Source organism: Canis aureus, chromosome 1, assembly GCF_053574225.1.
Source record: "Canis aureus isolate CA01 chromosome 1, VMU_Caureus_v.1.0, whole genome shotgun sequence".
NCBI lineage: Eukaryota > Metazoa > Chordata > Mammalia > Carnivora > Canidae > Canis > Canis aureus.
The window spans coordinates 48,560,618-48,574,806 of NC_135611.1; the positions used below are offsets into that span (position 1 = coordinate 48,560,618).

At 49.0% G+C, this 14,189-nt stretch overlaps 1 protein-coding gene across 5 annotated transcripts in view; it reads left to right on the plus strand.

Annotated features, from left to right (window-relative positions):
* TMEM181 (transmembrane protein 181) overlaps nucleotides 1-14,027 on the plus strand; it is a 74,303-nt gene extending 60,276 nt beyond the window's left edge. For all 5 annotated transcript variants that reach the window (XM_077898551.1, XM_077898552.1, XM_077898568.1 and 2 more), the window contains exons 8-17: nucleotides 415-514; nucleotides 1,087-1,217; nucleotides 1,437-1,528; nucleotides 2,874-2,931; nucleotides 5,149-5,251; nucleotides 5,845-5,896; nucleotides 8,368-8,450; nucleotides 9,375-9,464; nucleotides 10,334-10,400; nucleotides 10,821-14,027. In XM_077898551.1, coding sequence (XP_077754677.1) covers nucleotides 415-514; nucleotides 1,087-1,217; nucleotides 1,437-1,528; nucleotides 2,874-2,931; nucleotides 5,149-5,251; nucleotides 5,845-5,896; nucleotides 8,368-8,450; nucleotides 9,375-9,464; nucleotides 10,334-10,400; nucleotides 10,821-10,899 — 855 coding nt within the window. In that variant the 3' untranslated portion in view covers nucleotides 10,900-14,027. The remainder of the gene's footprint in view (nucleotides 1-414; nucleotides 515-1,086; nucleotides 1,218-1,436; nucleotides 1,529-2,873; nucleotides 2,932-5,148; nucleotides 5,252-5,844; nucleotides 5,897-8,367; nucleotides 8,451-9,374; nucleotides 9,465-10,333; nucleotides 10,401-10,820) is intronic.
* The last annotated feature ends 162 nt before the right edge of the window (nucleotides 14,028-14,189 follow it).

The following is a 14,189-nucleotide window of genomic DNA, read 5'->3' on the forward strand; positions in this document are numbered from 1 at the left end:
CTCAGCTTTTGTTCGGGGAGCCCTGGTGCCATCTGCAGATGTTGCATGGCTGGGAGCATGTGGCCTGTCCCCAGGGAGGTGCCTGGGTGGCCCTGCGGGGCCGACCTGTTAGAAGTAGTCTGTCCAGGAGGAGGTGGGAGGGGTGGGTGCTCTGCCCTTTGGCAGAGGAGTTATGGCCACTATATTCCCCACCCCCTCCTGCCCCTCTGAGAGCAGCTTGTGATCATCTTACCTGCAGCTCCTTGCCAGTGATTCACCATCTTATCTCCGTTGGCACTAATGCTCTCAGCTGTCGGTGCAACAAGGGATAACTTAGAGGGAGGTTTGGCTGACCATCACTCTGGGAAGGCTTAATGTGGTACTAAGCAAGGTGTCAGCAAAAACAGTGACTTGCGTTCCTGATTTGGTTTGCAGTGCCTGTTTGCACATTCCCTCCGGAAGTTTTCCATGCGAGACTGGGGGATGGAGCAGAAGTGGATGTCCATTCTTCTGCCTCTGCTGCTGCTTTACAATGGTAGGTGCCCATTTTTATTTTGGAGCTTTCCCCTTTAAAGCTTAAAGCTGCAAGGTGTCCTAGAGCCGGTCTGGCCCCAGAGTCTCCAGAAGAGCCTGGGAGCCCCTGAAGGAACAGGTGGCCGCATCCCCCAGAGCGCGTGCGTGGTGGTGTACCGGGACGAGGCAGATGCCTGGCAGCTTGCACGAATAAGTGATTGCTTTGGTAGTTAAAACCTGGAAGGGCTACAGACACAGCCGTCTTGGAACTTGGCTGAAGGCGGCAAACACTGCCGTCTGTTCCTCCTCCCCTGCTTCAGAAGGCGTTTGCTTCCAGAGCCGCAGCCCTGGGATTCCCAGGCCTGCGGGGAGGAGCGGATGGCGGAAGCAGACGGCACTCTGTAATGATCACTGGAGCAATCTGTTCATTGGCTTTTAGGTTTTTTGGAAAACAAAACCGCCTTTAGTTCGCTACCTCCCTTTGGCTCCGACTGAGGAGAGGGTGACTGAGCTCTGCCCTCGCAGAGGACGGAGGCCCCAGGCTGGGTGGGGTGAGCCTGCCTCCACCAGGCCTTTCTGCCGGTTGCATTCCAGATCCGTTCTTCCCCCTCTCCTTCCTGGTGAACAGCTGGTTTCCAGGCATGCTGGACGATCTCTTCCAGTCTGTGTTCCTTTGTGCCTTGCTGCTCTTCTGGCTGTGCGTGTACCATGGGATACGAGTTCAGGTGAGCATCAGCCCTGCCCGAGGGTGCCGGGGACCTGGTCCTTCTGGTCCACGCTCTGGTGCTGCTCCTGCAGATAAACTGCTCCTGGAGAATCTGTGTTCAGCCCCAGTCAGCAGAAGGATGTAGAAATGACTTGAGTGCCTCTGATCTAGTGTGTACTTCTAGGACTTAATGGTTTGCAGAATTACTAACTCATTTCTTACCATTTTTTATTTTTAGGGAGAAAGGAAGTGTTTGACTTTCTATTTGCCCAAATTCTTCATTGTCGGACTGTTGTGGTTGGCTTCTGTCACACTGGGAATATGGCAGACGTGAGTAATTCTATTATGTGTGGAACTTTAGGCATGGGAAGCATTTGACAAAGGAGGACAGATCTGGAGTCTTACTGTATTTTGTGAACCCAGCTAGAATCTGTCACCAGGGTTTCAGGACATGACAGTGTGACTTGAATCGAGGATTTGTTTTAGCCTGACTGGCATGTAAGGGTAGCACAGTTCTAGTCTCAAACGGACAATAAAAAAGACTATGTCATTTTAGATTTCTCCTTCAAAGTGGCAGAGACATCGTCTTCTGTAGAAATGATGCTCATGGGTCCTGGCTCGCCCCTGCCCACAGAAACGTTAGTTTCTCCTTGGGCTTGTGTCTGTGAACTCCCCATCCCTGTACCAGCTCCTGACGCTTAGCGGGATTAGTAGTTTTGTCCTTCTGTAAAATGGGACCACCGCTGAAGCCTCATGTAGTCATAGCCCCAGGCACCCAAGTAGGATTTTCTGCAGAAATGAGTTCTGTTCCAGGGGTATGGTTTTGACACTTGGCACGTCGCACTCCACGGCCCAGTGATGCAACAAGCACTCAGCCCGCCTCATCTCCCTGCCCTGTCTCTGCTTCTTCAGCTACTCAGTTACCCAGTTTCACTTTAAAATGAGTTGCATGGAAACTGGCATTTACTTCTGTATAGCTTTCTTTGTGTGCTCGTCTATTCCCAATGCCCATACGTTCCATTGAAAAGGTGCTGGAAAATAGTTGGTAACATTGCAGGAGAGATAGTAGAGGGATTTTTTTTTTTTTGTAACAAAATTACTGTAGCTTCACAGTAATGACAACTGCAGGCAAATAGTTTAGTAGCACTGGAGGCATTTTCAATGTGAAATTTAGGGTTTCTCAGAAATTTAGAATTACTTCTTAAAAAGTCTTTTACTATGGGTTGGTAAGTAGTTTATGTTAATAAAGTTTTAAAAATTTTATTTTTTTAAATAAAGCCCCTATTTTTTTAAATAATAAAAGCCCCTTTGGGGCTTGAACTCACGACGCTGAGATGAAGGGTCGCATGCTCTACCCACTGAGCCAGCTAGGCACCGCTGTTAATAAGTTTCTTTAAAAGCCAAAGGAAGGGCACCTGGGTGGCTCAGTCGTTTTGGCATCTGCCTTCGGCTCAGGTCATGATCCCAGAGTCCTGGAATCAAGCCCTACAATGGGGTTCCCTGCTCAGTTGGGAGTCTGCTTTTCCCTTTCCCTCTGCCCCCATTCCTACTCTCTCTGTCTGTCAAATAAATAAAATCTTAGAAAAAATAAAAGCCAGATGAAAGCAAAAAATGCAAAGTAAGCTAGTTATTAATCTGTGTGTTTTTTTTTAATAATACAATACTATATTTTCAGAGTTAATGAATTACACGATCCAATGTACCAGTATCGAGTTGACACAGGAAATTTTCAGGTAAGGATTATTAGTGATGGCTGTGGGTTTTCCTAAATTGCTATTTTTAAAAATTACTGAATTTTGTAACTTAAATAGTACTGCTGAAATGACTTTGCTAACTGGCTAGTTAGGGGAGACTATAGAAGTTTCATGGGTACAAAATGTGGAATGTGTTTGAGTAGTATGAAAAATAAGCTTTTTAAAATGAAGTTGTCGCTTCATTCCTCGGTTTATGGTTGAAGCACAGAAAGTGTATCAGATTTTAGGAGGATTGTAGAGCAATTAAGAAATCTGTTTTGTTCATTTTGTTGGTTTAATTCTCTAAAGTAGAGAAATGTTTCCAAGAGAATAAATGGTGTGGCCAGGCTGGCTGGTGTGGGCCTGTAGGCACAGCAGCAACAGGACACAGCACCCTGGGTAATGCTCTGCTCTCACCAAAACCTAGAATTCTTTGTACTTTCAAATAGGGGGTCCAGTGTTTATTTTACACAGGGGTCAGCAAATGGTACTCAGGCCCTATATGTGGCTTTCCCTCAAATCTCTGGGTTTATTGCCATCCCAAGGCCTCTCACGGGGCAGCCCCTCCTGGGCACGGCTGGCTGCCTAGCCAGGGCATGGATGTGCGAGGGGCCCCGGGGCCAGAGGGAGCCTGTGAGGTATCTAGAAGGCATGGGTCCCAGCAGGGCAATCCCAGAGGCATGACGGAGTTGAATCCTGAGCTTGGGTGATCGCCACCATTTCTCTGGATGCTTTGCAGAGCTTCCTGTAAAGTGATAAAAACTGTGGTTCTTCATGGGAATGGCCTCTGAGAAAGAGGGAGGTTTAGTGAATGATGATGATCTTGAAAGATGTGTGGCTCGTGTTGAGACCACACATGTCATAGCGAGTAGTCTGAGCACATGATTCTTAGCCAGATTTTTGCAGGGGAGCACTGGTAGTCTTTCATTCCATTATTTAGAAGTTTGAGGAGTTTTGAAGGTTGCTCAGTGTATGCCTTATGAGCCATGTGCTATGATCTTTGCCCTCAAAGAATATAGGACCTTGTGAGGGAGAAAAAACTTAGTAGTAAGTACAGACCCGTGCGCAGCGTCCCTGTGTCCTTAGGGACAGTGGGCCCAAGTTTCTAGGGGAGGAGGTGTCTATTTGTGTTTTGTCCTTTGTCTTTTAGTCTTCTAATGCTGTAATAGGTTTTTTGGGGGAAGGGGCTGAACCTGGAACTGGAGAGGAGGGGAGGCATTCTGGGCCAGGGAAGGGCGGTGCTGTTGCAGAGCTGCCTGGAGCCGTGCGCCAAGTTGGCAGGGGCCTTGGGCAGGGCTGTGGGCGGTGCTGGGTGGGGAGGAAGGCCTGCAGGAGACCCGAGGCGGGGCACCTACACCCCAGGAAGGCTTGGGGCCATGTGTGGGAGGGGGTAAGCCTCAGAGAAGCCTTCTCTAGGGGCATGACATGAAAGGAGAGGACAGGGAAGAGCTGTATTGACACATTCTCAGGGAAGATTCTGCAGACCCCAGTGACAGATCTACAGGGCTGTTGGTTGAGTGTCACTACCCAGATTGAGATAAATAGGTTCCTGCTAATCTGTCACTGGAGCTTTTGTCTGGTTCTCACGTGAAAACTGAGGAGTGGTCAGGGGTCTTAGGTCACCAGGGTGGGTACCTGGGCCAGTGCGCCAGCTTCCCAAGTGGCCTGCAGGTCAAGCCTCCCACCTCCCCAGCCCCTGCTGTCCCCGTGCTCTCCCTCTGTAGAAGGGGATGGTGGCGCCGTCCCTGCTGAAGAGTTGCCGTGCAGGTTGAATGGAGCAGGAACCCAAAGCCCTTGGCCAGCACTCGGAAGGACTTGAGCGAGGCAGCTGTCACCGTGGCTGTGGTCACCTTTGTGTCCCCTTCTCAATCAGTGGCCTGTGTCTGTTACTAGAGGGAATGCTGGAAGCCTGAGGCTTGCAGAGCCAGCACTGGTGTGCTGAGCTCCCGCTGCATCCTGGGTCCCGCAGAGGGAGCTTGGACTCTGGCTCATGGGGCCAAGCAGGCCCGGGGCTGTCCCTGGGTGAGCCACGTGGCTCACAGAAGGCTGAGCAGCGAGTCTGATTGAGGAACACGCTCTTGTTCTCTGTCATGGAGAGACCCTCAGGACTGTAGGCCCCTTGTAAAGATGCTCGGTTTTCCTGCTTGCCGTGGTGTTGGAAGGAGGAGCAGGGCCGAGCGCCTGTTCTTACTCAGCTGCCATCGTGTGTCATTCTAGGGAATGAAGATTTTCTTCATGGTGGTGGCAGCCGTGTATATTTTATACCTTCTGTTCTTGATCGTGCGGGCCTGTTCCGAGCTGCGTCACATGCCTTATGTAGGTAAGTGCCCCATCACGAACTGTCCAAGGCCAGGCAAGCTGGGAGCTGGCCGCACAGCTGGCCTCTTGTTGGAGCCCACCCAGCAAGGGCCTGACCTGGATGGGACCTGTCCCACTCCCTCTTGCTGGGGAGGAGCGCCTTCGGTCCCTGAGGAGCCACAGCAGGGCTGAATGGGCGACTCTGGGCCTTTTAGACAGTGCCTTGGGGCCAGCACTGGGAGGCCTGTGAGGTGGAAGCCACCTGGGGCCCTGGGTGGATCCTCCCAGAATTGTACCTTGCAGAGGAGGTGGCCAGGGTGGTTTTCCTAGTCCCGAGTTAGGGCAAGTCATCTGCTCACATGGATCCCTTCTCTCAATCTGGAACAACCAAGTAACAATGGCCGTCGTCTCCCTGGGGCACCTCCTCGACTCTGGGCAGGTGGGACCGCGCATGTCTTCTGGGCTTCAGGTGCACACAGGCTTAAAGTTCAGACGGAGGAGGGGTTTTGTTCAGGAGGCTCGGTTCATTATTTGTCTTTTTTTTCTTAAGCTCCCTGTGGTAAGAATGGAATTTACTTCCAAAGTGGTTTAATGAGGTATTTCTTTCTTTTTCAGATCTCAGGTTAAAATTTTTGACTGCATTGACTTTTGTAGTGCTTGTTATTAGGTAAGAAGACTTTATTCCTTGAAAGAAGCAAAACAGCGTATTTGTATTTTCCTGTCATGAATATCTTTTCTCCCCTTTCACAGAATTAATTTCAGTGCTGCATTTCTAGCCAGATCTGTTCATTGGGTCAGAGGGCCTCTTGCTCAGGGCAGGCACTAAGTATCCCCAGTGGCCAAGAGAGCTCACATTGTGTTATAAATGCCCCGGGGAATGACAAGCGTAGATGAGGCCTGCGGGCCCTGGACCATGCGGGTGGAGTGGCCACAGCCCAGTGTGGGGTTGAGAACTAGAATACCTCATACTTGGTGCCTGGCGACCTTTTGATGCTCCAAGGAGAAGACTGTGTATTTGAATTCGGTACCATGGGTGTCTTTGAACCACCACGTGATGGCCCCAGGGGAAGGACACTGGGTGGGGGAAGGCTGTGGTGGGAGGCTGCAGAGGCTGAGTGAGGCCCAGGTGACCAGGTCGTTTCTGTGAATGCCTGCCAAATCATTGTTTGGCTGTTTGTGTTTGCTTCTTTCTGCTAAAATCCGAGTCCAGAGGGAAAGATTATAGTCACTTGCCTTTCTTTTTGGCAGTTTAGGTGGCAAATAAATGGCTGCCGGCTATTTTCCTTGGGAGCCACATGGGGCTCTGAGAGGCCAGTTTTGTAGGGCAGCTGTAGGGTGCCCCGCTGCCTGAGTTTTAGCCTCCCGTGGGCACCCATGTCCCTTCCCATCCAAGTCGCTCATTGCCCATCATACCACACGATCTCAGCGCTCTCCATTCGGCATCTGCTTTCACCTGGAAACAGCAGTGCGGGTGTCCTGTAGGCAGCCCTTCCTCAGCACATGTGCACAGGTGATCTCTGCTTCTCACACAGGCTCCCTCACACGCCCTCATGCTCTTTTACACATACACTCCTCACACACCTCTCTCTCACACCCCCCTCACACATTCCCTCACACTCACTCTCCCACCCCCCACACACTCACACTTTCTTACATACTCCCTCTCACATTCACACCCTACCTCACAATGCTCACACCCCCTCATACACACACTTACTCTCAAACCTCTCACATACTCTCATATCCCCTCACGCATTTTCTCATATCCCTTCACACACACACACACACACACACACACACACACACACATCCCTTCCACACTCACACTCTTATCCTCACACCCCCTCATACACTTTCTCACACTTTCCCTTTCACACACCATACACACTCTCACACACTACCTCACAATACTCTCACGTATTCACAGCCTCTCATAAACACACTTATACTTTCAAACCTCTCACACACTCTCACGTCCCCTCACGCATTTTCTCCTATCCCGTCACACCCCCCCACACACACACACCCCACATACCCCTCACATCCCCTCACATGTCTTCACCCTCATGCCAAGTCCACAGGTTTGGGAGTGAGATGCCTGTACTGACCTCTGTAGAGTCTGACTTAGAAGTCATTCTGCCTTTATGGTCTTTCTTCATAAAAGTTTCAAGGGGACTCATTTATTTGTCCAAGAAGCGTGTATGGAGTGTGTGCTCTGGTCAGCAGGCCGACAGGTTCCTCCCTATCACCGGGTTGCTATTCTAATGGAGGAAGATGGTGATAAACAAGTAGATAAATAGCATAAGCCCCCTAATAAAAACTATGTGATGATGGCAGGAGAGATTCTGCTTTAGATGGGGAGGGGACGTCTCTGCAGAAGAGACACTTGGCCTGAGGCCTGAGGGAGGAGTCATGGGGACAGCAGGTGGCTGGGTGAGTGTAAGAGGAGCAGCAGTGCCAGGGGAGGTGAGGGAGGGCCGCCCCCCGGAGAGGTGAGGTCCGGCCCTGCACGCCAGCAGGAGGAGCCCCAGTTTATTTTCGGTGATGGGAACCCTTGGGAGGGATCGAAGCCAGGAGGTGGGAGGCTCCGATTTACAGTTGGTTAGGGGTCCCTCTGGCTCTGTGTGAATGGACCACGGGGAGGGGAGATGAGCGCAGGGTGCTGGTTCAGACACTGGAGTCGCTCAGGGGAGCGCCGCTTGGCTGCGGAGCTCCGTGTCATCATTCTGTCTGGACAGAGGTGCCATGCTCCCTCACCGTGGGAATCGCCGAGCCTGAGGAGGGGAATGTGACTGGGGGAAGCCGACTTTCCTCAGGGCCTTGTCATGTGGGAGGAGCTGGTCTGGGAAAGGAGACCTAAGGCAGCGCGAGAAGGGCAGGAGCCATGCCGAGCGGGTGCTTCAGGGCACCGGTGCGGGCGGCCACCTGCTTCTGTCCCAGCAGCGGCCCTCCTGGGTCTGAGACCAAACACCTGTGGCAGGGGTGGGGTGGGGTGTGTGTGTGTGTGTGTGCGCGCGCGTGCGCCCAGGTTCGGGCAGAAATTGTAGTGAATGGACCGGGGTGAATGGAATGAGTGCTGTGGAGCTGAGGCCATTTCTTCGCCTGTGTTTACTCACTGTCCTTCCTCCTCCTTTTCAGCATCGTCATCCTTTATTTAAGGTTTGGAGCACAAGTATTACAAGACAATTTTGTAGCTGAACTGTCAACTCACTACCAGAATTATATCCTTTTCACTGGAAGCCGACAGGTCTCAGGCCCACGCTGTGCCGGGAGTGGTTAGTGTGTCAGGGCCGTGCAGAAGCGGCAGGTCACTGGGGCGCCTGTGTGCCATGGGCCCCACCACGGCCCACCCCGGGGAGCGACTCCAGAGGGAGTCACTTCCCAGCTGCTCTCCCACCCCCCTGCTCCCCTGTCCCTGGATTCTTCAGGAATCCAGGCTCCATTCAGGACTCGGCATCAGTCTGTGGTGCCCACTTCTCCCCGCAGAGCACCAAGGAGAGGCTGAGCCCGTTTTGAGTGTCTCTCCCCATCACCCAGATGTGAGTGTGCCGGAGGCCAGCAGGCAGGCTCCTTGCCTCCCACTAAGCTCTTCGGCTGCTTGGCAGCTTCCAGAGCTTGCCGCTCCCCTGGCGTTGCTGGCGTCCATCAGGGGGCGCTTTAGAGTTAATCCCTTTCATGTAGGTTCTTGGGCTTCTTCCTGTCCTTAGAATTAATGCAGGATTTTTCAAATTTTACTGGCTGGATTTCACACAAACCTTTTATCGGCTTCTCAGAGGGGGGTCTGTAATGCAAGAAAGATTAAGAACGACTGGTTTGATAGACCGTTCTAGTTTTTCATTTCATTCTCGATTTACCCATATGCGTGCATGGGGCTCTGTTCTTTGTGTGTATCTTGATTACATCAGGCCCCACCACCTCCAGAGGTTTCCATGGGTAGAAAAGAACAATGTGCACCTGTTATCAACAAGTGACCTTGAAAGGTTATCATAACCTCTGGCTGTGGGCTTGCCCTGTGGTGTCCTGCTGTCTGGGCTGTGGCACCGTGGGGTCCTCGCTGGCGGTCAGCAGTAGAAAGGACTGCTGGTGCTTAGAGGGGGCAGCCAGACACCAGTTCCGGGGCTGGTGATTTCCCTTGACGGTGTCACCAGCTGAATTCTTATCTTTCTACGGCTTGTTGAACTTTTACCTCTACACTTTGGCCTTTGTGTACTCTCCGTCGAAGAACGCCCTGTATGGTAAGCCACCCTGGGGCCGGCTGGCTGGTCAGATGGCCTCACTGCAATCCGGGACCCACCCCCCGGGTTCCCTGTCAGGGCTGGGCCCCAAAACTCAGTAGCAGAAAAAGACGAAGTAAGTCTTGGTGTAAGCCCTGAGTTGTAGTTAGAACACAGCATGTGCTGTGTCATCAGAGCCCAGCACGGAAACAGGTGTTTTGTTAGCGGATCCGAGCCCGAGCGTGTCCCTCAGCCATGCGAAGCCACATCTGTTGAACACTCATGCCATGGCTGCTCAGAAAGCCAGAGTGTACCACTCCCCCCTCCAAAGAAGAACCAGACTGTCACAGGCCGAAAGGGCAGGAACTTCCTGGAACTTGGGCAGGGGCGTAGCATTTCAGGCCCACCACCCGACTTCTGTGTTGTGTGAGTTCCCAGAGTGCCAAAATGCCTCACAGCCACTCTAACGAAGGCGCAATTACTTCCTTCTGAGATGAAGAAACTAGACAAAGTGGCTTCCTTCCCAGGGGTGGCAGGGAGCAGGGCTGGCGTCTCCTGGTCTCCTGGGTATTTTCCGCCCCTGCTCCCAGGTGCACTTGGGACTTGGGAGAACATAATAGCCGATCGCAGCTCCCGATGGAGGGCCCCTCCTGGAGTCTGTCTCCTCCTGGAGCTTCCACCGCGCGCTCTGCCCACCAGCCTGCCAAGTAGTGATGCGGCCCCAGCCTGTATGTGAGAAAATGCTCGAGAGGCAAGATTTGTCCAGGTCCCACAAATGATAAACGGTGGAAGCTGGGACTTGAATCCTGCCCTCTCTGACTCCTGTCCTTTTTCTGTAGCATCCTGGCTCCCCAGGCTAATAACATAAAAATGTTTTTGTGGTTTCTCAGAGTCGCAGCTGAAAGACAACCCTGCATTCTCCATGCTGAATGACTCTGACGATGATGTGATCTATGGGTAAGTCCCTGCCTCTCGGAAAGCTGTCCGATAGTGAGCATTTGGCCTGGTTTTATGCGTCTGCTGAACAGGTTGTAATCATTCTAAAATGATTTTCAAGGCATTGTGACGTTTCTTTTACCTGGGAATGCCCTGTGATCCCACAGTGTTCTATTTTTCACATTGTTCTGACTAGATTGAATGGTGTTCCGCTTTTTGAACACTTCCCATGGGTAGTGACCACAGGAGGAACATTTCTTCCTGGTGGCGGGCCCTGGTGCCTGAGGGGGGTGAGGAGCCGGCAGGAGCAGCAGGCTATGGAAATGGGGAACGCAGAGCTGTGATGTGCGGCGTTCTTGCTAGAATGGCACATCAGTGTGCAAGAGAATAGATGAGGAGCTGTCAAAAGCCACATGGCATCCAGGGTCTCTTTCATGACAGGAGCGACTATGAAGAAATGCCCCTGCAGAACGGCCAGGCCATCCGGGCACAGTACAAAGAAGGATCTGAGAGTGACTGAGTCCCGGGCCGACGCGTTGCTGCCGCACCGCTTCCTGACCGCCTCTGCCACTGCTGGTGTTCGGCCTGGTCTCAGAAGCAGAGGATTCCTGGTCCTTCTGTGTTTACGTATTTTTGAAAGGAATACCAAAACCAAGGACAAATTTAACCATTGGGCCAAATTAATTGTTAGAGCGGCTGCCTTCATTTGAGAAGAGAGGTGCTGATAACAAGCATGAACAGCCAATTCCCTTTTCAAAGATTTCAGATGAGAAAGAGTTCATTTTTAGTAGCGAGGAGGTAATTACTTCTGTTTTTAGTGAATTTTTTTTTTTTTAATTGCTCATTCTGAGTCCATGGAAAACCCTTATGAATGAGGTCATAAGCATGGTGAAGGTCTCCTCTTTCCTCCTTTCTTCCTGCCCTGTACCAGTTTCCACCATTGAAACTCAAAGGAAGCCTGTTTCTGTGCCTGTCTCCTGGGGGCAGACCTTCCCCCTGGAGTGGCCGGCGCTCTGGCTAACCGAGCATCCTAAGTGACTAGGAACTCCTGTCCAAAATGCCTGTGCAATGGCTCATTAGGGAAATGGTGGGCAGGTGGGTGCTAGCCCCTCACGGCCACTGGGCAGAACTAGTGTTGTGGGGTCTGAGGAGGACTGGCTGAGGTTCATAAGGAAAGGGTAAGATGACAAGAGCCAGCTCCAGGGGAGAGGTCTTGCTGCCATAGTTTCCAAGGGCCTGTGTCCACACGCATGTGCATGTGAGCAATACATACATGAATGTGAACGGATGTGGTGCGGGGTGGGGAAGAGGGTATCCACTACAGTTCCTATAAGCTGTCATTTCTACAACTCCATTAAGAGAGAACACCCCGTGAAACTTATTTTTTAATGAAAGCTAAACAAAGGATTGATATATTATTATAAATTTTATCTTGAAAAATTTTTTCAGTTCCACATTTGAAACAGATGAAAGAAGTAAAACATTTTGGATGACTTGTGGAAAGCATATCTTTGGGTAGAAGGTCACTTGTTGGGAATCATGCCCGCTCCCCAGTGGCCAGGGAAGAGAAAAGTTGTCTGGAGCTGCTGAATCTGTGGCATCAGAGAAGGCCCTGGAGAGTTGCCAGTTCCTTTTTGTCAAAGACAAAGTGTAGACGGCTGGTATAGAGCTCTCCTTTCCTTTTCCTTTGACAATGCACAATAACGTCTCTCTTGAACCGTTACCGTACGGTCATGGCTAACATCCTGATTGATGGCGTCTTGGCAGATGCAGCAGCATAGGGTAGGGTTGTTCCGCTCCGCAAGCAGTACCTACGTTTCCTTCATCTATGCATTAACTCTCAAATAGCTAAAAATTGTATTCACTTTAGGTAGTGCTGGGCCCTTAGAGAGGTTCATGAGAGACTTCTCATTATGGCTTCACATCTTTCTGTTTAAACCTTAGTGATAATGTACCTTTAATATGGATTCCATTTGTTTTTAAAACCTTGTAAATATAAAAGTTTGGATTAAAACAACTGTATTACTGCAAGGGTAATTCAAGTCTACGTGGTTTTTTCATTTTCAGTGGTGTGATTACTTTTTTTTTTTTGATTCCGTGTACTCCAAGGTATTGGAAGAACTTTTCTGTTACCACATTTTTCAACTTCTAACTAGAAATAATTTATGTAAATTGATGAAAAGTTACTTGTGCTGATTAATGTATTCTAGTATGTGATATAGTTTACACGTTTTAATCATTATTAAATGTCCATAATTTGGAATGCTTTTATTTATCAGCAAATGGAAACTACTTGAGGCATTTAGCCATATACATTAGAACTTTTTAAAACTTGTCTTTGTCCTATAGTGTAATTATAAACTGATGACTGATCTCTTCATACTTGATTCTTCATGGCACCAAGTCACTGAAATGAAAATATGGGAGTATTTATTTACTTTTTGTAACTAAGTTGGAAACAAAATTATAAAAGAAAGTACTTAAGGGGAAAATGGCTCTCTGTTAAATCGTGCATTCTCAGTCTTGTCTCTGGTGTATCATATATAGATCAACATATTACGCACTCCATGTAAAGATTTGCTTAACGTATATAGCACTTAGCATGTAGTATATATGCCGTAGGTATTAGATTAAAACACTAAAGTCTGCCAGAAATTGTAGACAGTAGCAAGAAAATTGTTTTTTTCTTGGAGAGTATCAAAGTTTTGCAAACTTCAATTGTAAATTCAAAGGGCTGACTTTAGTTCTTCCATGGTAATGGCTTGAATAACATCATCTTTGGGTAATTTTTTACACTGGTCCAGTCTAGGGGAACCTGGAAGATGACCGTACGTATTTCAGCTTCCCTAGGGAGAGCATCATTATCCGTGTGGGTAATAGGTCTGCTTGATTTATTATTAAATCATTACAGCAGTGAAGTGATGCAGTTTTCTCTCTCTTCAGCCCCATTTGAAAGGCTAGAGAAGGGAATATATAAAATATATTCAAGGTTTGTAAGATTGTTCCTGTACATAATTACAGATTGCAATAAAAGTTTAGATACATTATGTAAACCCAGCCCACTAAATGGGCAGGTTACAAGACAAATGTCACCAGCCTCAAGCATTCCGTGAACTATTTACTGAAGGTACAGTTGTGTTGAATTGGTCACGGTATGGTCAGTGACTTACTTCCTGGAATCCTCCTCACAGAGGAAACCATGGAAGCTCATCGACAGGATGGTAAAAAGGGACATCTAGTGATTTCTAGTTAAGTCACTAAAGAATATTTATGTATTTTGAAGATTTTAGAAACCAGTTGCCTTAGAGGTTAGACTTTTGGGAAGAAAGCTACAAATCTTTTCCCCAGGCCCAAGGGAAGTCGCTTTAGTCTGTGACATCTTGTTACCCTGCTGTTGACTTGACATGTTTGATATACTGGTAACTATAATCCCACACAGTGAAACACAGAATTTTCTGCTACTGAAAACTGCCTTTTTACAAAATGACTGTAAATATTTGTAAAATAAAAACAACTTTAAACTTTAAGTTCAAAAGGAAAGCTAGAACTATGTAGGAGATCTTGGAACTGTGTCGAGCACAGTAACTGATCACAGAATGATCATTGTATCAGTCAAAAGTGAATAAATGTTTATTTATGGCAAACTTACACTTTGCGAATGGCTTCATTCTGAAACTTCCTTTCTGGTAAATGTTAATAAATTTTAAATATTCGATCCTTATGTGATTTATTTGTTCTTGTGGAGTTAATTTGGTCATTCAGGCATAAGTGCTTCAAGGACAAAGCACATTCTTCATTTTGGCAGGTGGA